Raw genomic sequence first — 27,101 nt, 5'->3', positions numbered from 1 at the left:
GTCATAAAGGGAAATACCAGTAGACAGTCTTGGTAGAGCTAGATGCTATTTGTCAAGAGGAATTTTTCTGTCTATCGTATTCAAATTATGGAAGTGGTTTTGAAATTTGGAGGGGTTTCTCAAGTTTTAAAAATTAAAATAAAAAGTATGAAATAATTTTAAAACACCATACAATGTTTACACTTCAGCAGCCGTATTCCTTTTTGTTTGGTAAGAATCTATCTGTTTGAGAGAGCTTCTCTCATTACAGATAGACAATATGATGGTTGAATGTCTCTCACCCTGCTAGAAACGTTGTATTGCGTGATCATTATATTATAGTAGCAAAATTAAATATATACTTCAGCAGATATTCCAGCATTGTTGTATTATTGCAGCCTTCTTCTAGAGAAAATAGTGCTCCTGTAAAAAGGTTCATAATATAACTACCTTAAATAACTTCTACATATTTTCATGATTTGAGAAGTCTCTTTCTATTATGTAGGGATGTTATTTACTCTTTATATAAAGAAACCTGATATAGTTCCTGTAATGGGAAAAATTGTTCTTTAATCTTTGCTCTACTATATGAAATACTTGTCTTGAGTGTAGGGAGTTTTTCTATAAAGCACAATCTCAGCTCCTCTGAGGCTCGTGTAATGCTAGTTTCCTACATTAAATGTTTGTTACAGTTTTCAGAGAAGAGGTTTCAGATTTTCTTTTATTGAAACTAATGTTCAGCACTGCTGTTAGGCTGATTTTCAAGAGTTTTTCTTGGTTCAAATGATTAGTGCAGCTGTGGCAGGATTATAAATTAGTATAAGTCATTATTACTTACCCAGTTTGGTGGCAGAAGATCTCAGCAAAGATGGTAGTGGTTTTAATATCCTTAAATCAGATAGTGGAACTGTATGATTTCTTTCTTTCTAAAAACTATTACTACTACTTATCGGGAAAACTACTTTAAACAGGTTTGAAGTCTTTTTACTATCAACATTAAAATAGCTGACTTCTTTATACAATATAAGGTTTCCTCTTTCTTGAATGGCTGTGAAATGAAGAGATTTGAATCTGTGGAACTGTGCAATTTAAGTCTAACCAATACTGCAAGTGATTCTCAAAGGTACAGTATTCAATTCTGGCTTCAGTCAATAAGCTTGACCATTATTTATTAAAAAGGCAGTGAATTCAAATAAAATGTGAGATAATAATAGGAGACTTGACAATAGAATAATACTCTCATCATCCCAAATAATGGTGGTAGCGTATCAGTGTCTTTTCTGTGCCTTTGTTACCACCATGACTGAGACCCTTCTTGATAGGCATGTTAGCAACCAATGTCTTCTCCTAGTCAGCTAAACCACACTCCCTCACTTGTTTCCCTGTTCCTGCCTTGCTGCAGGACAGAGTAGCAGAAGAAAACTTTTTGGCTTTATACTGAAATTCTATTAAGCTATTTTTAGCCAAAATTTCTAGCAAATATTTCTAACCATGTCCCTGTTAAATGAACAGCAGTGACGGGAAATTCCCTATCCCCAAAGAATAAGAGTCTGCAAGTGCATCTGTGCATTGGCATAATTTGGTCCACTTCCATGGGTTTTTTTCCGTTGCTCCTGTGCAGGATCTTGGTGGGCAGTTATGAATGTGGCTGAGACTTAAAATACCTGAGATGGAAATAACAGAATTCCAGCTGTCTACTTATTTTCATAGAAACTAAAAGACAAAAATCCTGCCAATCTCCATGTTAGTTAAAATAATACTTGATGGTTACTAGGAAATCCAGGATGTGAAAAAGATAGTTGATAAGTCTATGAGTAAGTGTTTTAAGTTATCCAGAGAAATCAGGGATATTTGTTTAACTGTTTCCTCAGGCTGACCTCTTTGTGGAATTGTGCGCTAAGTCCTCCTTGTTCTGTAGCAATGCCATCTCCACATCACCCAGCTCCCCTATTGGTGCCCTGGAGCAGCATCCACAGTGCCAGCAGCATTTTCAAATTCTCTTCTGTACCTGCACCATTAGAACCTGCATTCTTTCAGATTTTCCATAATACTGTACATCCTAGGACTGTGGTCACCATTAGTGATCCATATTTCACTGCATTCTCATCTTCCTGATTCTTAACTTCTCTCTCCACTTTATCTGTCCCTTTTCAGTTTCCTGCCTTCTCCATATTCCCCTTCTTTCACATACCACTCCCACATCCTTGATGCCAGGCCCAAAATAAAGATATGTTTAAAATTAATTGTAGTTTTAAAAAAAAAGTGTACTTACCACATTAATTCTAAGACATGCATGTTACATTCTTAAATAACTGCAAAACTTTTTTATACTCCTTGTGCTCCCTGAGCTTTCGTCTCCACCTACTCTCCACCACACTCTTTCTTGCTTTCTTATTTCATCTTGTGTTTAGAATAAAATTTGAGAGGTAAGAAAAGTCTGTTTATTTGTGAGGTTCTTTGCATGCAGTGTGGCCCTAATGATCATGATTTAGGTTTTTTTCCAAATAATGTTCTAAAGTCCTGTCTTGTCTCTGTTGAATTTGACATATGATTCCCACATGCTTTTGTCAGTCTTGATATGCATAGGATTCTTAAGACCTACTTACTTAAAACAGCTGAATTCGTTCTTTTTGAGACTAAGATTCGTTCTTTTTGAGACTAAAGGGTCTCGGCTCTCTAGATTTGTGTTAGCTAGCTGGATAAAGCTGCATACACCGCTCACTGGGTCATTAAAAGTCCTGGTGCATGGGAGGGGGCGTGGGCTCCGGGCAGCGCTCACCTCAGGCAGCTCCCAGAAGCAGCAGCATGGCTCTCTGGCTCCTAGGCGCAGGGGTGGCCAGGGAGGCTCTGCGCAGCCCCCAAGCGCCAGCTCCGCAGCTCCCGTTGGCCAAGAACTTTTATTGCACTTTTGCACTTCCTGGTTTGGGTCAGAAGGAGTAGTGCTGAAATAGCATAGGAGACTCTTTTCATGAGAAATATACAGATCTTGCAATCCATGAGGTTCAGTTAAATACCCACAAGTTTGGATGCTTATCTTACCTGAAAGTCCTGAGATTCCCTGTCGCTAGTTTCTGTATGAATCACTTTGATTTGATCAATAGCCTGCTATTTTTGCAATTACTAGTTATTTCTAAATAAAATTTGAAGCTCAGATGCATTTTAAGGAATATTTCTATAGTAATGACTGTTGGATTATGCAGCAGGCAACATGGATTTCAGCAGCATGCACTTTTTTATAGGCTGCAATAGTGATTAATATAAAGTATTTGAAGATTATTAAAAGCAAATAGGCATAGTAGAAAATGCATGTAACATTGTTTTGTAAAGCTTTTGGCCACTGTATAATAGTCGGGGTCTTTTATGAGAGAATTTCACTTGTGATATCGGGTGCAATTATCATGGCTCCAAAATTACAGCACTTTTTGAGTACAGAATAACTCTTAAAAGAAATTACAAATAAATAATTAGTTTCAGTTAAAATTAATCTAAAAGTTGGTCCTTTAGAAAATTTAGCACCCAATATCAGTGGGGTTTTTTGTCCTGAATGATCTGAATAACTGAATAATACATACTCTTCAAGCTTCCCTGATAGTTAAAGCCCACTGAAATGTTTTGCATAGGCTACATTCAAAGTTGTGTTTTAAGATTAATGGTCATTTTTTGGCATTATTCTGCTTATGTAAGTTTCTCTTTCAGCAGAGCCTGAATAATGTTCTTTAAAGAATTCCATAAAGAATTGCCATCTTTTCAAAATGGCTGCCATCTCCTATTGTTCCTAAGGAGATTGGGACCACACATTGTTTTCTTAGCAAAAGATTACTGCAGTCTTCGTTTTCCTGATCATCACAGTGCTTCTCTTTTGCCTTCTGACAGCTTTGGGACCACCTTCATAAGAGGCAGCCTGGCAGCAATCCGATTGGGAAAAATAGTAGGCAGTAGCCACTTTGAAAAAGGATATGTTAATTAAGGCAGCCTTTGGTCTCAATTGCCTTTGACAATAATGGGGAATGACAATCATTTTCAGAGAGAGCAGTTTTGTTAATTTCTCGGAGAGTATTTAATTCTTCAGCCTCAACTGACAGAACTGTTATGAAAAATATCAAAAAAAAAAAAAAAAAAAAAAAAGGAAATATTCTACCTATTAAACTTAGAGCTTCTCAACAATGAGGGCAGGAAGGAGAGGTAAACTAGGGGATGGAGTTTGTACATGAGGTATATGAAGGGTGCAGGACATAAAGGAAAATGAGGAGAACGTTTTGTCAGATTTGTGCTGGTCTGTTGTGGTATAAGGCACCCAGGATATCTTACTGAATCTGACCCTAAACATTAAAATTAAAATAATATTAAACCTTAAAAGCTTTTTACATCTTATATGTCCAAATCATTATAAATATCACATGGTAATTTTTGGGGCGTTTCTTGTTCATTGAAAATGTATGAAATTTGTAATTTTTAACAGGAAATTACCTGACAAAAATTAAGTTAAAATAGAGATAAGGTTGAGAGTACTATATCAGTAGTGAAGGTTTAGAGCAAAATAACTTAGCGGGACAATGCAACTTTTCAAAAACAAAGCACTACAAACCCTGGAATTTCAAAGTTAAGGTTAAACTTAAAAGAAATCCAAACATTAACGTATAGAAGTGCACAGTTAGGGCACTCAGGCAACTTTAACTTGTATTAACACCTTAAAGGAAAAAAAAATGAGAAGGAAAAAAAAAAGAATGTCTTTCATAATCAGTTTAATCTAAGCTGGAGCTACAAACACTAAAATGCCTTAATCATAAGCATATTGTATGATGTCATACGGGAGGCAGAATTAAGGTTGTTTTGCTACCCTAACTTTCCATATCTCTGCATGTTTGGGTTTCTTTTAAGTGTAACCTTTATTCTGAATTTCCTGGATTTATAATGCTTGCTTTTTTAAATAATTAAACCATTCTGTAATGTATTTCACCCTAGAAGTTTTTGATTGTTAATATGTAATAAATAAACTTTAATCTTTATGGCATTATGACAGCAATGAAACATTTTCATAACCTTCCCCCACTGCACCCTCACAAATAGATTAAACACAAAAAAAATCTCTGTATGTTAATTTGATTACTTGAACTACTAGGCCGTTTGCCTGACATCCTGTGACTTGATAATATCAGACAGAATGTAGTGGCCATTGGAAATTGTGTACACTGTTTTTAATATAAATGGTTTCAAACTGAGCCAATGAATCTTAATTCTCCATTCTTTCTGAGATGCTGATCTTCTAGTCAGCGAGCATTTCTGTATCTGTTCCTATATGGAATCATGAAGTATAGTGGACCCAAACTGTAATAGATCAAGGAGCAAGGGGGTCATATTCATTACTTTTTTTGTTGAGTCTGATAAAATTGAAATATTTAGTGATAGTCAAATAATTGTTGGTGGGCAAAGAGTCTGGAAGTGATTGTCTTTGTATAAAGAAAGAAATCCTTCAGCAAGGTTTTGCTTTGTAAGTTGACACGTGGCAGTGATTGACTATCTTTTTTCAAATGGTAAATCTTGTTCTAGCTTTAAAAAAAAAAATCAACTGGAATAGTGTATTGCTTCCTTTCCAGTTCAAGCATTTACATCTGTCATCCTTATAAAAGTGAAGGTTTTATGAGTTTGTAGATTGGGACCATCTGTATGTAATTGGTTGTGTAAAGTTTTAAAAGTAACTTCAGTTTCTGACACTAATTTATGTAATCTTTAACTACAGTATACTTCCAATTATCCGAATAGCATGGAGGACACTGTTTTTAATCAGATAATCAAGAGGGCTAGGAGTCATTCAGCAGCAAGGCGGACCTCCCAGGCTGCTGGAGGCTTCTTGTTCTCTTCTTTCTCCCCCTCGCAGTCCTGGCTGTGACTCTCTGCTGTGTCCTGCTCATTCACTGCCATGACAGTAGGACTGCAGAGGGCTCCTTATGCTATCGCAGAGCCAGTGATGTCTGAACTCTGTAGGTGCATGGAATAGACTCCAGTTCTGGTAGGGCAGAGGAGACACCCTGGGCTGCAGGACCTGCATCTTGTGACCGATCGCTGCAAGCACCAGCCCTGCAGCAACTCAGGAACCCTCTGCACCTCCTCTGTCACAGCCCCCGCTCATTCACTCTCATGACAGTGGGGCTACAGAGGGCTCCCTTTCCTGCTGTAGGAGCCATTCAGCTGCAGAGTGCCCTCCCTTACAGCCAGGGCTCATCATCATTGTTCTCTTTGTAGTCCTGTCTGGTGGTCTTTGCTCTATTATTCAAACCTCTGTCTTAACTAAATCCCTTCCTTGTCCTCCAGCACAAGGTACATGCCCTCTACAACGTGTATCTTGTGTCTGGGGGCAAGGAAGAGGTCTGGATAATAGGGTTTGGATAAACAAGACTGTACTTTATTGCAGTGTTGCAGAATTGGTAGTATGTATGGATTTTCTTTCTTAGTACTGTCATGAGGTTTAATTGTCCTTTTTCTGTACCTTCAAAATCTGCCTCTCAAAATCATACATGATTTTATTATGTAGCGGATGAGAATTTTATTAACTCTCTAGTCGAATGTTTGATAAACTATAACTATTTCAGTAAAATGCCCATCACACCCAGTGGTCCCTTTTTAAAACAAAAGAATAACTCATGAAGTATGTATACAGTAGCAAAATGACTAGCATGTATACTACATTCATTTTGTAATAGCTTGTCATATGTATTACTCCTATGTTTTGTTCTCCTTGCCAAAAGAGAGATTCCAAATTATATTTTATTTCTGATAGCTGGGAATAATGATTCAGGGTAGTTTTTGATCTTCGTTCTAATTTTAAACCTGTGGCTGCATTGTAATGTCATTTAAAAATTTTAGTAATATATAATAAATATGAAAAAACACAGAACATTGAAATGCCAGTAATGTAAGTATTGCAAATTTAAGAAACTGAAGGTTTTAGTTTAGTGGACAAATGTGATGCTAGGGCGGATGTTTAAACATACACAAAACCCTCTATATCCTCTGCAAACTTTGCAACTCAAAGGTATCCTCATTTTTCTTCTCCCATGACTTGATATTGTCTCTACTCGTTTTCCAGCTATTGGGACACCCATAAATCTTAAGATCAACTTTAACTGTTATATGCTTTGCTGGGTTAAGGGGACTATAATAGAAAGTCTCTTTATATTTTCTTAAGGTACAATAGAAAAAGTCTCTTAGCTCGCTTTGCATGTTAGTGTCTACTTTGTTTAAGAGAACATTCAAATAAGCTGTGTGTTTGGAAGATGCTGGAGAGTTGAATGTCTGTTCTGGCCAATTTTAAAGTCCCGGCTTATAGTGATACTGAGAGGAAAAAAAGAGAAAAATAACCTAAAATTCACAAGAAAGCACATAAAACATTTCAATTGTCCCCAGAATCACCAGCTTATTGGAAAAGCAGTCCCTTAAAAATTGCTGTTCCACCTTTCTCTCCTGTGGTCATCAGGTCTTATCCTCCCCTTTGCTCCCCAAGATTCTTCCTGTATTTCCTGTAGTCCTTCTCCCATACATGCAGATATGGTTTCTGCTCCAAGGGATTCACCTAATACTTTGCCCAAACAGTTTCAGGCAGTAAGCAGTGGGCTACCTGCTCAGCACTCCTGCACCTCAGCTGTATTAGCTTAGCAAGGCAATGGAGATGAAAGCTGCCTGGCTGCCTTTGAGAGAGAGAAGCAGCTACAGAAGGTGGGAAAGAGTGTAGCTTAGAGGTCAATAAGTGCTGCCAACAGTCCCTGAATAGTGGTGGGAACTAGTTTTAGTTGGGTCAAAGATTAAAAACCTGAGTCTGTTCTGGCCAGTTGTGTGTGTTGGCAGGTATATACATACTTTGCACTTTTAAGAAAAAAGGTCTCTCAAAGCCGTGGGATCCTCCTTTAAGATGAGAGCCATAATATTAAAATATCCTGAAAAATGGAAACTAAAACTATTGCAGAAATTTGCTCATTTGTGAAAGATGAGACGTTTCCTCAGCCCCACAACTTCCCAGTGTGTGCCCATCCTGTCTAACTCATATTTTACAGAAATAATGAGTAATCCAGAATTTTGCTTCCCTACTATACTTTTTCAACTCTTCAGTCAATAACTAAAAGAATTTAGACAGAAAATTCTAACACCTACTAGTTAGATTAATATTCGTCTAGGCCTATTCTGTTTAAAGTTTGAAGGAAGTTGTGCACCAGTGTGATTTGGAGCTGAGCCATGTTGAGAGACATCTAGATACCCTTCACATGCATATGCTTTTAGGAAGGCACTACACTAGAATGCTGTCTACAGGACGCTCAAGATTCCAAATCTTTTCTGTAAGCCTGGGCTACTTAGGGAGCTCCAAATTCTCCAGCTCTCTCTCCAGCTGCTGGGAGGGTGGGAAAAATGTGCTCCAACAACCATCCCCACCCCTTTTATAATTTGTGCTTTCTTTCCTCTAGATCACACCCTTACTGCTAATAATATTTTTCCCAAGCAGCAAGTGAAAGACCACTGTTTCCCCTGATCTAAGCACCAAGAATGCCAGGGGAAAGGGACACAGGCCATCTCACAGGCAAACTGAGCTCTGCTGGCACCAACTTGCCAGCCTTGTGGAAACACCAACCTTGTGAGAAATGTTGCCCACCCCTTGTGATGCAGAACCTTCTCACCTGCACACCATTTTAGTAGGACAATATTTTTAGTGAGAAAGTTGGAAAAAATGAAATATTCTGCTAACATATTAGATCATGTATTCTGAAACATTTTTCAAGGAAGTCCATAATCCAGTACAGTATGTGATGCTTGTCTGATTGAAAACGTTAAGTCCTCCACTGGTAGTATGTGAATAGATGATGTTGCTGCCACTAACAAATAGCCTACTTCTGATGGATACTGTGAATTTAAGTATAGTTTGATGTACTTATTTTATCTGTTGTGAGCAGAAGTGACAATGAACCAAAGCAGGCATAAGTGTGGTGGTTCTCCGAGTGCTTGTTCACGTCAATTCCGGTCAGGTAGGCACACGCCGCATGCATGATTGTCAGAAAGTTTTCCCTTAGCAGCACCTGTCAGGTCAGCCTTGGAGCCCCCTTGAGTGGCGCCTTTATGGTGCTCAGTATATGACCCTGCCGACCTGACCCCCTTCAGTTCCTTCTTACTGCCAGTGACAGTCGATGGAACAGCGTTCACTTGCCTCGTAAGTGCTTCCTTTAGCTTGTTCTTTAGGTTTAGCGTAGGTTTCAGTTCTTAGTTTAGAGTTCCATTTTTAGTTAGGGACCGGGATTCCACACTGTCCCTTTCCTTTCCTCAGCTCTGGGGCATGCCTCAAGACCAAGAGTTTAAACCACATGGGACCTGCAGTAAACCCATGCCAACGGGCGACCCCCACAACACATTCCTGAAGTGTCTGGGGGAAGAACACCAAACAGACAGATGCAAAATCTGCAGGTCCTCTTGACCAAGGACAAAAAAAATATAGCAATAATTGCAATTGGAAGGCATCTTTGCAAATGCATCCTCCATTAGACAGCCCATTTACAATTAAAATGTTTTTAATCAGAAAAATAACAGGAAACATTGATATACAAATCTCACAAAATAAACTACCCATAAGAGAAATACTGAACTTAAAAATAAATACTAACATAATCATCAGTTCATATCTAAAGGCAGGCAGTTACAAAACACCTAGATTACCCTGTTCTGAAAAAGAAAACTGACTTATCAATAAGCTAAAATTCTTAGGGCACTTCAGCAAAGCATAAAGTAGTACTCTTTGATATTCATTTGGACTTTCCAAAGCCTTTGACATAGTCCATCACAAAAGGCTATTAAGGAAACAAATTCGCTGGGGTGAGAGGTAAAATTCTGTTATGAATTAGAAACTGGCTATGAGACAGAAAATATAGTAGGAGTAAATGGTTTATTCAACATAACAAAAGGCTAAAGATGGAGGGAGAGGAAGAAAAAAATATGCACTTTTTGTTTTGTTTTTATGGTGTAGAAAATCTAAGAGGACTGTTACCAAAAAGATTTTTTTTCTTCTTTTTTTATTAGTTAGAAATTCTGGTCTTGTCTGCTGTGAATGACTGTTGAATTAGTAAAATGGTAGCACGAGAGCTGGATGTGAAGTTTGAGCGTTTAATTTTTAGTCAACTGAACTATTAGTTTTTGTTAACTTCTGTTTGAGTGTCGAATTGACATATGAGAGAAAGAATGCCTTTGTTAAAGATTCATCTTTATCCCTCCTTCAGTTAAACATGGAAACTTAACATTTGCATCCTCTGAAACCCGCACAAATTCATCCATGCAACCGGATTTAAGATTGCTGATATTTCAGTGGGGGTTTTTTGTTTTGTTTTTTTTTTTTAAAGAGGGACAAGGACATTTTATTTCTTTCTGGAAAAATCTTATAGGTCTTAATATACAGAAGTATATGTGCGCGCGCACACACATACAATAAATAGGAAGACTGGCATGTGTTAAATATATTTAATAATGATTTTTAAAAGGAGATGAATGCAGATTGGCAATATTTGCAGATGAGTTATTTAGAATAGTCAAAAAAAAGAAATCTTTGAAGAATTACAGAGGGACCTAACAAAGCAGAATGATTGGACAACTTAATGGTAGCTGAAATTCAGTGTAGACAAATTAAGGTAATGTACATTGGAAGGATTAATCTGAACTCATACACATTTGAGTTCAAAATTAAATCTCACCATTTAGCAGACATACTCAGGGTCACTGCAGAATGCTGAACATAAGAATACGCATACTGGGTCAGATCAATGGTCCATCTAGCCCAGTATCTTGTCTTTCAATAGTGGCCAGTGGCAGATGTTTTAGAGGTAATGAACAGAATAGGGAAACTATTGAATGATCCCATCCCATTGTTCAGTCTCTGTTTCTGGCAGGCATAAGTTTGGGGACACCTGGAGCATGGGGTTGCCACCCTGGCCATCTTGGCTAATAGACATTTTGATGGACCTATCCTCTATGATCTTATCTAATTCTTTTTTTAACCCAGTTATGCTTTGGGCTTCACAACAGCTGCTGCCAGTGAGTTCTCCAGGTTGACTGTGTGTTGTATGAAGAAGTACTTCCTTTTGTTTGTTAAACCTGCTGCCTATTAATTTTATAGGGTGACCAGTGGTTCTTGTGTTATGTGAAGAGATAAATAACATGCCCCTATTCACTTTCTTCATACCATTCATTATTTTATAGACTGCTATCATAATTCCCCTTAGTCATCTCTTGTCTAAGTAGAGCAATCTATCTTTTTAGTCTGTCCTCATATGGAAGCTGTTTCATACCCCAATCCTGTTTTTTACCCTTCTCTGTACCTTTTCCAATTTGAATATATGGTGATGTGACCAGAACTGCACGCAGTATTCAAGATGTTGGCATACCATGAATTTATATAGTGGCATTATGATATTTTCTGTGTTATCGGCCCCTTTCTTAATTGTTTCTAACGTTCCATTCACTGTTTTGACTGCTGCTGCTCATTAAGCAGACTTTTTCAGAGAACTATCCATGATGACTCCAAGATCTTTTTTGAGTGGTAACAGCTAATTTAGACCCCATTATTTTGTACATATAGTTGCACTTATCAACACTGAATTTCATCAGCCATTTTGTTGCCCAGTCATCCAGTTTTGTGAGACCTTTTGTAACTCTTCACTGTCAGCTTCGTACTTAATTATGAAAGAAAACATCCACTCCTAGCGCAGAGAGGTCAGAAAAACCAAAAACCAAACAAAAAAAGGAAGACGTTCTTTCTATCCCTTTAAGGGAAGCTAGAGACCTAGTCCCTATTTTGGCCATGACAAGGAAAATCTGGTAAGCTTGACAGTAATGCATGCTAAGGAAGAGACTGGGATTATTTATTTATTTATTTATTTATAATTCTCTTTTGCTGAGTGTGGAAAGAGACCAAGGATGAGGCAAGTGGCAGACATGTTGAGGGTCTTTCTGTGGTAAGAAAGAGAGGGCAGAGCTTAGAGAGTGCAGCTGCCTTTGGTGGGACTTCCATTAATAACGAGATTGTTCGGGAATGTGTCAGGTTATGCTGTACTCATTGCTGCTACTTCTGGCAGTTTAGCTCACACTGTTGCCAGCCTCCTGGCTTTATAGAAGCCCTGCCTGTTCACTCACGGATGAGCTTCCTTCTAACTAGCACTCTCTACACAGCCCAAATCACCCCCATTTGCTGCTTAATTGGCTGATTGGGCCTGTCTGGCCTAATTCAACTCTCTCAGGTTTGGTGTGGGAAACCCACCCCATCACAGAAGGATCTACCAGAGAAGACCAGAAAGGGGCCAGAGAGAAGCTTGGCAGACAAGCAAATATAGGAGGTAGCTTTAGGAGGAGGAGTGAAACAGAGGCGTTGAGGCTGGAGTGGACAGTTACTTCATCAGTTGGAGCCTGTGGTAGATAGAGGGCATGAGTTCCTTTGCCTCAGTAGTGCCATCTGCAGGTGATGTATTCTGTAAGAGAGGGTGGACTCTGCCAACTAAAGAATAAAGGATCCCTGCAGTCAAGGAGTGAAAGACTAAACTGGTAATCTTACACCCAGGGGAAAAGTTCAGGCAGACTCTAAGGGGGACAGCTGTGGCATAGCGACAGAGACTAGGTGAAGGTTTTGTGTTTGGACTTTTCTTTCATGTGCACTTTGTGTAACCTGGAAGGGGGAAAGTTTTTGGTTTGGCTTGTGAACTGAACTACACAATCACTGAGAAGGTAGACTATCAACCAGCAGGGAAACTGAGGCATGGCAAGACATAAGGGACACCACTACAGAGGTGTAAAGAATGGGATAGAAAATGTTACGATATCATTGCATAGTGATGATATGCCCTGACCTGGGCTAAAGGTTCAGTTTGGCTTTCAAAGAAGTATAGCAAAGCTAGGAGTCCAGAGATGAGCAAAAATAAAAAAATAGAGATATGAAAAGTTTCATCTGAGGAGAGATTGAAAAGAGACCTGTTAAATTTAGACAGGAGAATAAGTGGCAACTTGATAAAGGTATGTGAAATAATAAATAACTCAGATAACATAAGAACAAGGTGATACCTAGTGAAATTGAAAGACGCATTTAAAACTGATTTAAAAAATGAAATGCTACTTTTACACAATGTATAAATAACCTGTGAATCTCTCAGCCTTATGTTATTGAGGTCAAGAGCTTAATAGGATTTTAAAAAGGATTAGAAATGTATTTGCATAACGGCAACATCCACAATTATAGGGTTTTTTTATTAGGGGGTATAATGTCTCAGGAAATATCTATGGGAAAGAAAATTCCCTTAGGAACAGGTTGTTGAATAGTTGTCTGAGATTTACTGCACTTTCCTCTGAAACATATGGCATGGACCACTGCTAGGCACAGAATACTAAATATGATGAACAGTTTGTCCATTCCGATTTCTTTGTTCCCATAGAAATTTCTAATGGTTCTTCTCTGCCCAAACAAATGAGTGATTTTCTATTTGTAAGGTTTGAAGAAAATCTATTCATCTATTTTTTTAGTATCCAAATGTGAAGAAGGTATTTTCATAATTTAGGGGGGGAAATCACATGCTATGAAGTGGTCATATAATTAAAATAATTGATTCAAAACTTGCCATTGACTTAACATACAACAAAGAGCAAGTTTATTTCAAGTGTTTGAAGACAGGTGATTAGAAATAACAAAATGTTCCTTCATTTATACTGAACTTTTAATGTCTCTTCAGTTATGCATATGAGTGTATCGGGGCATTGCATGGTGAAATAGAACATACAGTTGTGGGTTTTTTAAGACTGCTCAATTTTAATCTTGACCATTCAAGATCTGTCTTGCTTGCAAGTAGATCAGCGGTTCTCAAACTGGGAGTTGGGACCTCAAAGTGAGTCAGGACCCTGTTTTAATGAGGTTGCCAGGACTGACATTAGACTTGCTGGGGCCCGGGGCCGAAGCCCAAGAGTGGCTTCAGCCTTGAGTGGCAAGGCTCAGGCTACATTTCCCCTACCCAAGGCTGAAGCCCTTGGGTTTTGGCTTTGGCTGCCCGCCTAGGGCAGCAGGGCTCAAGTTTCAGGTTTGGCCCCACTCCTAGTGTCATGTAATAATTTTTGTTGTCAGAAGGGGGTCTCAGTGCAATGATGTTTGAGAACCCCTGAAATAGATGCATGTGTTTGGTACTAAAAAAGTGTCCAATTTAGCATGTCACCAGCTCTGAAGGGCACATTGTATGCTTGGGATTGCAATCCTAAAGCAGGCACCAGTCAATTTGTGATCAAAAGATTGTAAATCTTTTGAGTGTGTGGACATCTCACTAACAATAGTCCAACCCACCTTCTGGTTGCATAACCCTACTCACCTCTCGAGTGACAGATGTCCAGTCCAGTTCAACTACCACCCAGCAATAAGTGTTACTTGGTAGGTATATTTCATTGTGCAATCATCAAGTACAACCACAACATTGTTTGATATTTTAAGCCCTGATTGAGCAATGCATTTAAGCACATGCTTTTCTAACAGATTTAAGCACATGTGTAAGTGCTGTGCTGAGTCAGGGCTTTGCGCAGCAACTATAATAGGCAAAGTGAACATGATACATTAAGGCATTAAAATTGGAACCTGTTTGAGGCAGGGACTGTCTTTTTGTTCTGTGTTTTTATGACAGCGCAGTGGGGTACTGGTTCCTGACTGCACTCCTAGGTGATATATCACTTTACAAATAATAATATGCAATAATACCAACTGCAGAACTATATGTGCTGTGGGAAGCAAAATTATAGTAGCCATAGGAGTAATAATTTTGAGTTTCTTCTCCTTAGGACTATAAAATTTCAAACACTGCATTGCATCAGCACAGGTTGTCTTGTTTTGTTTGGATTTGATTCCACTGTTCTGCAGTCATTCCAATTAATTTCTGAATTTACTACATCAGAAACAGAACTAGTATCAGATTAGTTTAGCAAGTAAAATAAATGCAGTACAATGATTGGTATTCACTAACATTTGATCACATATCCTTAACTCTGATGCAGAGCTACATGTGTAACTTTTCATACATCAGAGTTAGAATACATCATGATGAATTTTGATGATGCCCTTTCTCCAAGTTCTTATCTGTACTCTTGTGTTGAATGATAGTGTGTGACAGAGGGTTATTTGTACTGATCATTTGTTGGGAAAGATTTTGTGACTATTTCTAGTCTGAAAGAGGGCCATGTCAATTAGAGATTGAGAATATTTCAGTACCCCAAGTAAGTCCTCTTGGCATCACTTTTCTTTTAAAATAAATACTGTTTTAAACATTTATCCTTGCAGGTTAGAGAAGACTAAAGAATTTAAATGATATTTAAGCCCCATATGTTTATATGCATATAAAATGTCATCTTTGTTTGGGGGGAAAGGATTATTAATTTTGTATTTAAAAGTAACTGTATAGTCCCACTCCTAGACAAAAAAAAATGCAGTATATCTTCGTTAATTCTCACTTCACTAATCTTCAAGCACAATAATTTAGTCTTACTGTGCTTCACAAGAAAGATTTAGAAGTTGAGTGCTGCAGGGTGACTTTAACAAATTATTCTACAATATGTGTATGCTAGTATACTGTGAAGTACAAGTATAAAATTAAACTTGTCAAAATAAATGAATAAAGTACATTACAGCATGGTAGTTTTTTAATCGTATGTGTTCTTACTCGGTGATGTGCAAATTTGCAGTTTGTGACTGTAACAGCCCTTTGTATGAAATTCTGTGAGAGATTCTGTGTATTACCAATTTAATAATGCTATGTCCTCTATTACCAGATAGACTTGATCTGAAAAGTGTTTTTAGTTCCTCACTGCTATGAATGGATCACCTGGTAGTCAGTGCCAATTAATATGGTTCTGCTGTACTTCAAGTTAAGAACTATTTGCTATGTAAATTATAATTTAGATTATTTTCTTTATTTTGAGATTAGTTATTTTTTTAACTAATGGGTAGTGTTTTTCTAAATTTGGGAGAAGGGGAATAGTGGGAATAATTTAAAATAGTTTCATCTTACTAAATAATGAGAATCCTTGATTAAGAGAGATCCTGGAGGTTCCACTTAGCCTGTAATTGTGGTTTACCCTTGTACATCATTAATATTTTCTGTTGTGCACAATGTGTAACTAGCACACATTCAGTAAATATACTTGTAATTTTTTTAATCAAACGTTCACACAGACAGCTCTTTTTCCTTTTTAGGAATCTGGGTAAAAATGGCTTATCTAACAGTAGCATTTTATTGGATAAATGTCCACCTCCACGACCACCGCCTCCACCATACCCTCCTTTGCCAAAGGACAAGTTGAATCCACCTACACCTAGTATTTATGTAAGTATCAGTGACTGGCAGGAATAAATTGGTTAGGGCTTTTTGTAACTATATAGCTAGCTTTTTAATTTAGATAAGTATTGAAACAAGGTATCTTATTCAGAGCTAAATTTTACCTACAGGGGTGCAACATGTGAAAGGGCAGAATTTTGAACCCAAAGAGAATATTGTGATCTATTTAAAAAGAAAAATATTCTAAGTGATTCAAACTGAGAATTCCAATGTGATTGCTAAATTGAAATGAAAACACATTAGGAATGCTTTTTAAATTTTTAGTACTTCAAGTAGTGATTTAAAAAGTCAGACCGTTCATGAGACAGAACTCTCAGTAATAATTTAAATGCATCTTAAAATATTTTATAAACCCATTTGCATGGGATTACTCAAATGCTTATATGAGAAGATAACTAAATGGAATTCTCCTGTCAATATCAAAATACAGTAAAGAAAATCAATTAAATTTGCAATAACAACATTGTAACAAAAAGTTAATATAAGGAAGAACCTGAGGTGTGCAAAGCTTTCATGAGAGATTTCCTTATTCATGCCTACTTTCTGACTTCAGAATCAGGCAATGTCCCAAATCCTGTGTAAAGCTAAATTCCTTGGTCATGGAGGAGTAACTTATTCTCTTACAGCATCTCCATAGTTTCTATCCACACAGTGAAATTGACGTTTGCTCTGGAGACATGACCTATACTGACCCCTAGAGGCAAAATGTTGAAAGATTAGCAACAAGAGCAAAATTAGATGCAACTAACAATGTAGTAATTAAGCATTTTTTTTAAAAACTGACTAAAATCAATTGTTCTACTTAATGGTAGAGATAATGTAGATGACATTTCTGTTCTAGGTAGACAGTTTCCTTTGAACATTATCTAAAGGATTATTTTATAACTTTTGAAAATAGTCTAACAAGACAGTATTATCCTATTCTAAAAAAAGAATTTGATAGACTTGGAGATTGTACAGCAGAGGACAAAAATAATTCTGTGAATCTTAGTTATTAAAATGCATATTATAGAAATTAGGTATGTTCTTTGGGGAGGAGCAAGAAATTAAGGAAGGAGCTCTGCTGAGGTAAAAATACTGAAGATACGCTGTAGAGAATACGTTACTGGATTTTTTGATCTATTGTCAAATACAGAAGTAAACTGCAGCAAAATTGAGCTTAGAAAAGCCTTGCACCAAAGCAGTCTCGATAGAATTTCTACAAGAGAGTAAATTATAATAAAGAGTAAAACCAGTATTTAATGAGAAAATATTGTGTGATATAATTGCTAATTCACTGGAGTGCATGAAAATGGATAGCATTCCTGACCTCCTCCTGTTTTAATATTTGTTATTTTACTAATGAAAAGACTAACTTCCTGTGAGACCTAATACTCTCTTGTAATTTGCAGTTGGAAAATAAACGTGATGCTTTCTTTCCACCTTTACATCAATTTTGTACAAATCCAAACAATCCTGTTACTGTAATCCGTGGCCTTGCTGGAGCTCTTAAATTAGGTAAGTTTGTTTTATACAAAAAACAAAGCATGGTGTAGACTTTTCTTTCCTACATACGTACGTTACTTTAGAAAGTGTGGGGAAATTTCTGAAGTGTTCACAAAAGTCAGTTTTATTTCCTTAATATATTCATGTTTGTATAACAAGGAATTAGGATAATATGTAGTCTGCAAACTAAGCAGCATTTCTGTGGCACTTTAAAAGAACTTAGCATCCCGTAGCTCCCATTGACATCAGTCAAGCAGGTGCCGAACCATCTATTTCAAAACCTAATATGAGGCTTCTGTCTTTGAAGCTCTTGGCCCACATAGTTTTGTGCCTTAGTTTTCCTTCTGTAAAATGGAGGCTGCTAATTCACTTGCATTTGGTAAAGCATTTTGAGATTGATGGATTAAAATGTTTGTACTTGCTAGGTATCCTTATTATTTAATAGAATATTTTTTGTAGAGGCCAGGATTTGTCTGAAATATATATTTTCAGAAATAGTAGATTTAGTCATATCTGCTACTATTTAGGCAGTGTAGCCTCTTCTAGGCTATTACAATCATATGTGGGGAAGGCTTTTTACTGCATGAATATTTAATATCAAACCTAAATAAACTGGATTGCATTTATCATATCTGAGAAATTACATATTTCCTTTTCAGATAAAATATCAAATGTTGTGCTTCATATACTGTTAGTTTCTTTAAATATATTAATATCTACCTTTCCAGTGTATTATATAACTTTTTCAATATACTGAACCTATTATTTATGAACCATAATAATGTTCTTTAGATCTAGGACTCTTCTCTACTAAAACATTAGTAGAAGCAAATAATGAACACACAGTAGAAGTGAGGACACAATTACTTCAACCAGCAGATGAAAACTGGGACCCCACTGGAACAAAGAAAATCTGGCGTTGCGAAAGCAGTAGATCTCATACTACAATAGCTAAATATGCACAGTACCAGGCCTCCTCATTCCAGGAGTCATTAAGGGTAAGTACATTTTAGCTATTTTATAAAGAACATAATAATTCTGCAAACAACTTGTCCTCAGTAACAACTTAAAACATGATCATATGATTTTTTTTTTTTTAAGGAGTCCTTTCCATCAGTTGGTATTGAGAAGAAGGGGATTCCCATTAATGTTAAATGCACAGCTAAGCACATAAATTCCCTATGAATGGATGGGCAAATAGACTATAAGGTGTTCCACACAAACACTTTCAGTTTCTTTAGTGTAAGACTGTTATCACTTTCAGATACATTTAAAACTGTTAACTTAAACTGATATATCAGTGGTTCTCGAACTTTTGTAGTGGTGACCCCTTTCACATAGCTAGTCTCTGAGTTCGGACCCCCTTTATAAACTAAAAACACTTTTTAATATGTTTAACACCATTATAAATGCTGGATGCAAAGCAGAGTTTAGGATGGAGGCTGACAGCTCGCAACCCGTCATGTAATAACCTCACAATCCCCTGAGGGGTCCCGACCCCCAGTATGAGAACCCCTGTGATATATAGTAGTATGTAAACTCAGATTTAAAACTTATTGAGAACTTTAAAAATGCATTTAAAACTTTAAAAAAAAAACTTACAAAAATATTTTTACATACTATTTTTCTCAATTTCCAACTGAAAAGTACTTTGAAATAAAATTTCTTTATTCAGAGTATGGTGATATAATGTTTATGTGCTGCTTTTTAGAAGCCCACACGCACTGTTTTCCTTCAACTCAAGTATTTGATACAGTAGAAATAATGTTACAGTTTCAGAAATATGTCTGTTAATGCTTTCCATCTCTGATATTACGTAATGGCATTCTGTGTTTACTGTTATGTAATTGCCCCTATATTTGGGAATGCCTCAGGTTCTAAAATTAATATTTTCTTTTTATAAAAACATTGTTTTAATACTTAAAATGAAGTGTTCATGTTTTTTTAAATAATTTTTTTTGCTAACCTCATCTAATATTTAAAAAAAAAAGTTTTATAGTTTTTGTGGCCCCAAATTCTAGTGGCGAGTACATCCCTGGTATTAACTTGGGAGCTCCTGAACGCTCCACACAGATGTGATCCTAGATACATGAAAATACTAAGCTAAATAGATCAAAGAGTGCAAGGTATTTCTGACCAGCTATGTCTTAGAAGAAGTTGGGAAGCAGCAGTAGCAGAGGGCTGAGCACTGGTATTTTCACTTTAATCACAAGGGAAGTGGTGGTGGGCTGGGTGAGGTGAGAAGGACAGGAGAACTTTTAAGTTAAAACTTGCACTGCAGACAGGAGAAACAAGAACTTTGTGAGCAGATTAGAACAGGGGTATTGGAACAGTTTGTATAGTGGGAGTGCTGAGAGCTATTGAACAAAACTGTAAACTCTGTATATGATGGAAACCACTTCAAGCCAAGGGTATGGTAGCATCCCTAGTTCTAGTACTGATGAATTAGAAGCAGTAATATGTGGTGGGAGATCCAATTCTGGATTTGTAGTTGCAAGAAAGTGGAGAGGACTAATCGTGGGCTGTGAGAGAAGCAGGAGAAGGAATCAAGGACATTCTGGAGGGGGTACATTCAGGGCTGGCGCTTGCATTTAGGCGACTTAGGCAGTCACCTAGGGCGCCAGGATTATGGAGGGGGCAGCATTTTGCCGGGGGGGGGTGTGCAGGCGGCTCCGGTTGACCTGCCGCAGTCGTGCCTGCGGACGGTCCGCTGCTCCCGCGGCTCCGGTGGACCTCCCGCAGGCATGACTGCGGCAGCTCCACCGGAGCTGCAGAGCACGGGACCCTCCGCAGGCACGGCTGCGGCAGCTCCACCAGAGCTGCGAGACCTGCGCACGGGGCGGCGAAATGGCCCGGCGCCTAGGGCGCCAGAAACCCTGGCGCCGGTCCTGGGTATATTGGGGGATTTTGATGGCACCTGGATTGGGCTGATCAGGGACACAAATGGGATTTTTCTAGATCTGCAATGGTGATTGGGGAAATGGGATATCCACTGAAGATTTCCGGCTGCTGTTTGGGGAAGTGAGCGAGGATTGTATTCTTCCAGATCATTCCAACGCTGTTGGAAGGTGGGGGCTGCCAGAAGCCTTAAGCCCCACTGGTTCTCAGGGCCATAAGGTAAGCTAGAAAGGGGTCAGAGGATTGTGGCAGAACTTTGTGCAGAGAGTGGGGTTGGGGAGGTGTGTGGCTGGAGCCCCGGTTATTGTCAGAGGAAGAATCTAGAAATATGCAAAGTATTTGAGATGGAGTCCTGGACCAAACTAATATTTCTGTCAGTAGGGAAGAAGGGGAGTGAATGTAAAAGTGTATGTATAATTTGCTTTCAATAAATTTTAAAATATAGAGCTAATATGTTAACGTTCTCAACTCTTACGTTTGTCAGAGTGTAGCTGTATCAAAACTTTAAGACATAGAAGGAAAAGAATGCATATAGGCTTCCAGAGCAGCGAATGTTTGATAATGCACATTAACTGGCATGTTACAAGAGGTCAGCCGGAAAGCTTCTATTGTCATTAACTTTTGCATGAAAAAAATTGCATAGATGACTGCAGTATTTTCAAATCAGATTTTTCTGTCTCTTAACAAGTTACTAGTAGCAAAGAAATGTAAAATATACATGTACATGTTAAAATCATCATAACACAATGTTCCTTTTCCTCTTTTATGGAAGTCAACAAAAACACTATTCCTATCTCATTCTTATCCCCAATTTCCCTCTAATCTTCAAAGCAACCTCTGGACTGGCTCTAAAAATTGTCCATATAAAAATTATAGATGCAAAGATTTTCATATTTTATTTGGTTTGAGATTAAATCGATTAATACGGGATGATAAAGTGATAGGAAATGTCACGTTTTTGTTTTGCAGGAGGAGAATGAGAAAAAGAGTCACCACAAGGACCACTCAGATAATGAATCCACATCTTCTGATAAGTGAGTTAGGTATAAATAGTATACTTCTATAGTGTCTGTTCCAAAGGATATACTTCATATGTTTTCATAATTTTTACAGCTCTGGTAGGAGAAGAAGAGGACCTTTCAAAACAATCAAGTTTGGGACCAACATTGATCTATCAGATGACAAAAAGTGAGTCTCCCTGCAATTTGTCAGTTTTTATAGTGTGACAAAGTTCCTCCTCTACCTTGGTGGGTCCTGCTCTTATTGGCGGATTTGCTCACCACAGAGATCTTCCCCTCTGGTGGAACCCACAGTCTGGGTCTACTCCTCCCGTGTCTGATCAAGAGTTGGAAGGTTTGGGGGGAACTCAGGTCTGCCCTCTACTCCGAGTTCCAGCCCAGGGCCCTATAGATTGCAGCTGTCTATAGTGCCTCCTGTAACGGCTGCATGACAGCTACAACTCCCTGGGCTACTTCCCCATGGCCTCCTCCAAACACCTTCTTTATCCTCACCACAGGATCTTCCTCGTGGTGTCTGATAACGCTTGTACTCCTCAATCCTCCAGCGGCACACCCTCTCACTCTCAGCTCCTTGTCCTCTTGCTCCCAGCTCCTCTCACACACTCCTTCTCCTCTGGTTCCCCTGGCCTGAGAGGAGTGAGCCCTTTTCTAGCATCAGATGGACCTAATTAGAGTCAGGTGCTTAACAGCCTCACCTGACTCTTAGCAGGTTAATTGGAGTCAGGTGTTCTCATTGGCCTGGAGCAGCCCCTGCTCTAGTCACTCAGGGAACAAAAAACTGCTTATCCCGTGGCCAGTATATCTCCCTTCTACTACTCTGCTGTTCCCAATTGTCCTGGGTCTATCACAATACTTTATAAACAAAGTTGAGCCAACATGCCCATCTTTATTATTTATCTAGAGAGTTTCCTATTTTATTTCTTCATGTCTAGGTTCCTGTAGCTCATTTTAATTTTTTTTTAATTTAATAAAACTATGCATACTTTATCCATATAATTTTCTGATATGTATTTGGATTTGGCTCCCAGTTAATTGTAGAGTTGCTTATCTTATCATTGGCTACATAACAGTTGCTTCGGCAGTTTAAAAGAAATATGCGTTTTTCTGATTACACAGCAGCAACATCATATTGCCATATAGGAAACACATATCTTTGCAAAGTATTAGAATTCCCAACTCCTAAATTAATTGAAGCCAAATACTTATACAGTTAAATTCTTGGTGTTTTGAGGCAGGTAGATGCCAGTTGCAGAAATTCTATAATAAACAAATAAATTCATGATGTGAGACTAAAAGTGTTTTTAAAGGCTGAGCTGTGTGTTTTTCCTAGCGAGAGTTTGAAGGAAAGTTAGGATTTTATCAGAAGGCCTCAAGGCTTCTCAATATACTTTCCTAAGGCCTTGTCTATACCACAAAGTTGCAGCGCTGGTGAGGGGGTTACAGCGCTGCATCTTAGGAGGTGTACACATCTGCAGGCATTACCAGCGCTGCAACTCCCTGTTTGCAGCGCTGGCCGTACACCCGGTCGAACCTCGGGTGTAGAGGATCCAGCGCTGGTGATCCAGCGCTGGTCATCAGGTGTAGACACTCACCAGCGTTTTTCTTGACCTCCGTGGAATAAGCAGGTATCCCAGCATACCTGAGGAAGCCTCTCTGGTAATCAAGCAGGTCTCCTTCCCCGCGGTGTGCTCTCGCGTTCCCCGAACCCCCCCGCAAGCAGGTCTCCTTTCCCGCGGTGTGCTCTCGTGTTCCCCGAACCCCCCTGCAAGCAGGTCTCCTTCCCCGCGGTTTGCAGGTGGGTTCGGGGAACACGAGAGCAAACCGTGGGGAAGCAGGTCTCCTTCCCCGCGGTTTGCTCTCGCATTCCCCGAACCCCCCTGCAAGCAGGTCTCCTTCCCCGCGGTTTGCTCCGGTGTTCCCCGAACCCCCCCGCAAGCAGGTCTCCTTCCCCGCGGTGTGCTCTCGCGTTCCCCGAACCCCCCCGCAAGCAGGTCTCCTTCCCCGCGGTTTGCTCTCGCGTTCCCCGAACCCCCCTGCAAACCGCGGGGAAGGAGACCTGCTTGCAGAGGGGTTCGGGGAACGCGAGAGCACACCGTGGGGAAGGAGACCTGCTTGCGGGGGGGTTCGGGGAACGCGAGAGCACACCGCGGGGAAGGAGACCTGCTTGCGGGGGTGTTCGGGGAACGCGAGAGCAAACCGCGGGGAAGGAGACTTGCTTCCCCGCGGTTTGCTCTCGCGTTCCCCGAACCCCCCTGCAAGCAGGTCTCCTTCCCCACGGTTTGCTCTCGCGTTCCCCGAACCCCCCTCCAAGCCGCCCAACAGCGCTGCAGTGTGGCCACATCTAACACCACTTGCAGCGCTGGTTGCTGTAAGTGTGGCCACTCTGCAGCGCTGGCCCTATACAGCTGTACTAATACAGCTGTAACAACCAGCGCTGCAAAATTTTAGATGTAGACATACCCTTAGTTACAACTCTCAATCACAGTAGCGTAATTTAGAGGAAAACAAACTTTAGAAGACACACAGTGTGTATAGCACCAGAACACACCCTTCCTATTCAAAACATTCCTTTACATATCTCCTAGTTCGTGTCATTCTGTGTATAAAAGTAAATTCCAGTCTTTTGTTCTCTCATCTTGTTTGTTCCCAAGTATTTCACACAGTATGCATTAAGACTTTAAAATGCACTTCCAAAAGACTTCATCTTCTCTCCTAACTCTCCTTTCTTAGCAAAGAGTTCTGATGGAAGACTTGTATTTTAAGAGATTATGCACACATTTCAAGAGAAAAGAATGTAGTTTGCTTCCATTGTCTTTTAGTATAATGCTGATTGATACTAAGCTAGTGAGCCGAGAGAGAGAGAGACTAGTAGTCGCTGGGAAAGGGGACTGGGACTGAAATGAGAAGTCTTGAGAATTGGAGACTGGGGGCTTGTCTCCACTTACTAGGGAATCAGTGTGTGGCGATGGATCCACTGGGGGTCGATTTTAGCGGGTCTAGTGAAGATCCGCTAAATCGACCACAGATCGCTCTCCAGTACTTCACCGGAACAAGATGCATGAGGTAAGTCAACAGGAGCGTTTCTCCCATCGACCCAGCATGGTATAGACACCGAAATAAGTCTCCCTAACATACACTGACGTTATTCACATAGCTGGAGTTGCGTAATTTATGTCGACTTAGCCCCGTAGTGTAGACCTGCCCTGGCACTGGTACAAGGAACCAGGGATATAGATGAGGCAGGACTGAGACAGTGCAGAATGGAGGGAACAGATTAGGAGTAGTCAAACTTTGGGGAAATGGACAAAAGATTCTGTGTGCACCAAAGCATACTACTTTCCAGAGCCTGGAATAGAACCCGAAATCCCTGAGTCTCACCATTCCTCTGCTGCCAGCAAATATCTGTGAAACCCATTGGCAAAGTATCTCATCCCCCAACAGTGGATAACAACATACTCTTGCCCATCAGTTGCTCCATTAGCCCAAGTGGCAGAGGTCTGTATAGTGGATCTAAAAGTTCCAACCCTACTGATGAACCACATGAGTATCAGAACAATGCCATGTGATGGATTTTTTGTGTGTGCTTTTTTAAAAACCTAGAAAACTACGTGCACAAAACATACTAAAAGAACATTATTTAGATTGCAGGGTCATGCAGTCATAAGTTAGGAAATATAATCCCGTTGTGTATATGTGCAAAGACTGTATATTGTGATCACATACTGTTATTTCCACAGGACTCTTATCTCATTTGACATTTCCTAACTTCTGAGTACTTGATTTTGCACCCTTAATATTTTTTAAACATAGGTTTGTGTGTGATGTATCCGCCCTTCATGCCCATCATCGTATCCTCCCATTTTTTCTCATAAGCTTAATGTTCACCACTTGGGCTCTACTTTTGCATTCCTGTTCCCATCACCTATACTGGAATTGCTTCTCTCCAGGAAATTCATCCTGATCCATAGCCTGCCTTCTCTTCTTCAAGTGATTGCTCATGTATATTCCACGATAGGTGTGCGTGCTCACCACGTGCACCAGTGCTGGAAGTTTTGCCTTTCCAGGGGACCTCCACGGCGCAGTTTAAGGAGCGCTGCACGCTCCTCCCACCTCAGTTCCTTCTTGCCACTAGTGAAGATACTTCGGAACTGCTCTGCTCCAGCTTCTCTGTGGCTCTTCCCCCAAAATTGCTTGTTCGCTCAGTGTATGGTACCGATAGTTAGTTGTTTAGTGTAGCTAGAGCGGAAGGGCCGGGGTATGCCCTGTGCCCCAGGTTTTAAGTTGTGCAACACTTGCAGGCAATCTATGGCACTGAGTGATCTGCACGCGGAGTGCCTACGCTATATGGGGGAAACCCATCTTAGCGATCGCTGCAAGATTTGCAGGTCGTTTAAGCCTTGGACCAAGAGAGAAAGGGATGTTAGGCTCCGGGCTATTTTGATGGAGTCGGCCCTGACCCCGGCGCTGGCATGCTGCTCCATGTCAGCACCGGGCACCAAGATGTCAGTGCACAGTGACCCTTCAGTGCCATGAACTAGTCGGCACCACTCTCCATCCATGGGGCACGCTAAGAAGGCTAGGAAGAGGCCTTCTTCACCGCAGCACTGGAGTAAACCCAGGACAGAGGCTAGACTCATCTCAGGGAGTCTTCAATCCCCACGGGCCTCTAGGCTTCTGACTCAAATCGAGCAAAGTAGCCTGGCCCATTCATGTCTGGATGCCCTCCACACCGGAGGTCCTGTAGGTGGCCCAGGACATTATGTCCATGCCAGTACCAGGAGCACCACCGATGTCAGCCCTGCGCACCAAAGGCAAGCCGCTGCTGGGATCACCGCAGTCGCCCCAACTTGGTACCGGTCTTGGGCGAGGGAACATTCCCGACGCAATTCGCCACCCAGCAACCGTTCAGGGCAAAGTTCACATGGATCGCCCTTGATGCCCACCGGCTGTCAGGTTCGGTTCCATCTAACCGAGACTCTCAGTACTGGTCCTCCACGTCGGGATCTCAATTCCGTGGTTGGCAACACTCCCAGCTGCTGCTCCTCCCAGTCCAGAGACAGCAGCAGGTTGTATGTCAGCCCGGCCTCCTTTTGTAGTTGTCCATCAATGGGCCAGGCCGAACAGCCGGCCCAGTGGTACCAGTGGGCACGGTGGCCTCTGACGCAGCCCCCAGTGGGGGCTTGCTCGGTGGCCAGAACCTCAGAAGGACCTTCAGCCTCCCTCTCCAGATCTCCGAAGCAGGAGTCAGTGGGACGTACATCCTCGGCACTGTGCCTGGAGACTGACCAGGTGGTGGACCCTCCGGTGCTGGTGGACACCCAAAGTACTGCACCGGCCTCCTCACCCTCCCCGGATG

General features: G+C 40.1%; 1 protein-coding gene across 6 annotated transcripts in view; it reads left to right on the top strand.

Moving 5' to 3' along the window:
• Positions 1-27,101, top strand: part of KDM6A (lysine demethylase 6A) — a 287,092-nt gene that overhangs the window by 237,726 nt on the left and 22,265 nt on the right. For 4 of the 6 annotated variants that reach the window (XM_050936460.1, XM_050936459.1, XM_050936464.1 and 1 more), the window contains 6 exons: positions 16,202-16,331; positions 17,735-17,840; positions 18,621-18,826; positions 20,787-20,945; positions 21,696-21,760; positions 21,840-21,914. In XM_050936460.1, the coding sequence (XP_050792417.1) occupies positions 16,202-16,331; positions 17,735-17,840; positions 18,621-18,826; positions 20,787-20,945; positions 21,696-21,760; positions 21,840-21,914 (741 nt within the window). The remainder of the gene's footprint in view (positions 1-16,201; positions 16,332-17,734; positions 17,841-18,620; positions 18,827-20,786; positions 20,946-21,695; positions 21,761-21,839; positions 21,915-27,101) is intronic. The other 2 variants (XM_050936462.1, XM_050936461.1) reach the window with 1 other exon arrangement.

The sequence above is a fragment of the Gopherus flavomarginatus genome, chromosome 1, assembly GCF_025201925.1.
Source record: "Gopherus flavomarginatus isolate rGopFla2 chromosome 1, rGopFla2.mat.asm, whole genome shotgun sequence".
NCBI classification, from domain to species: domain Eukaryota; kingdom Metazoa; phylum Chordata; order Testudines; family Testudinidae; genus Gopherus; species Gopherus flavomarginatus.
Note: the sequence above shows the minus strand (reverse complement) of the source record. Positions and strands in the feature narration are given on the sequence as shown.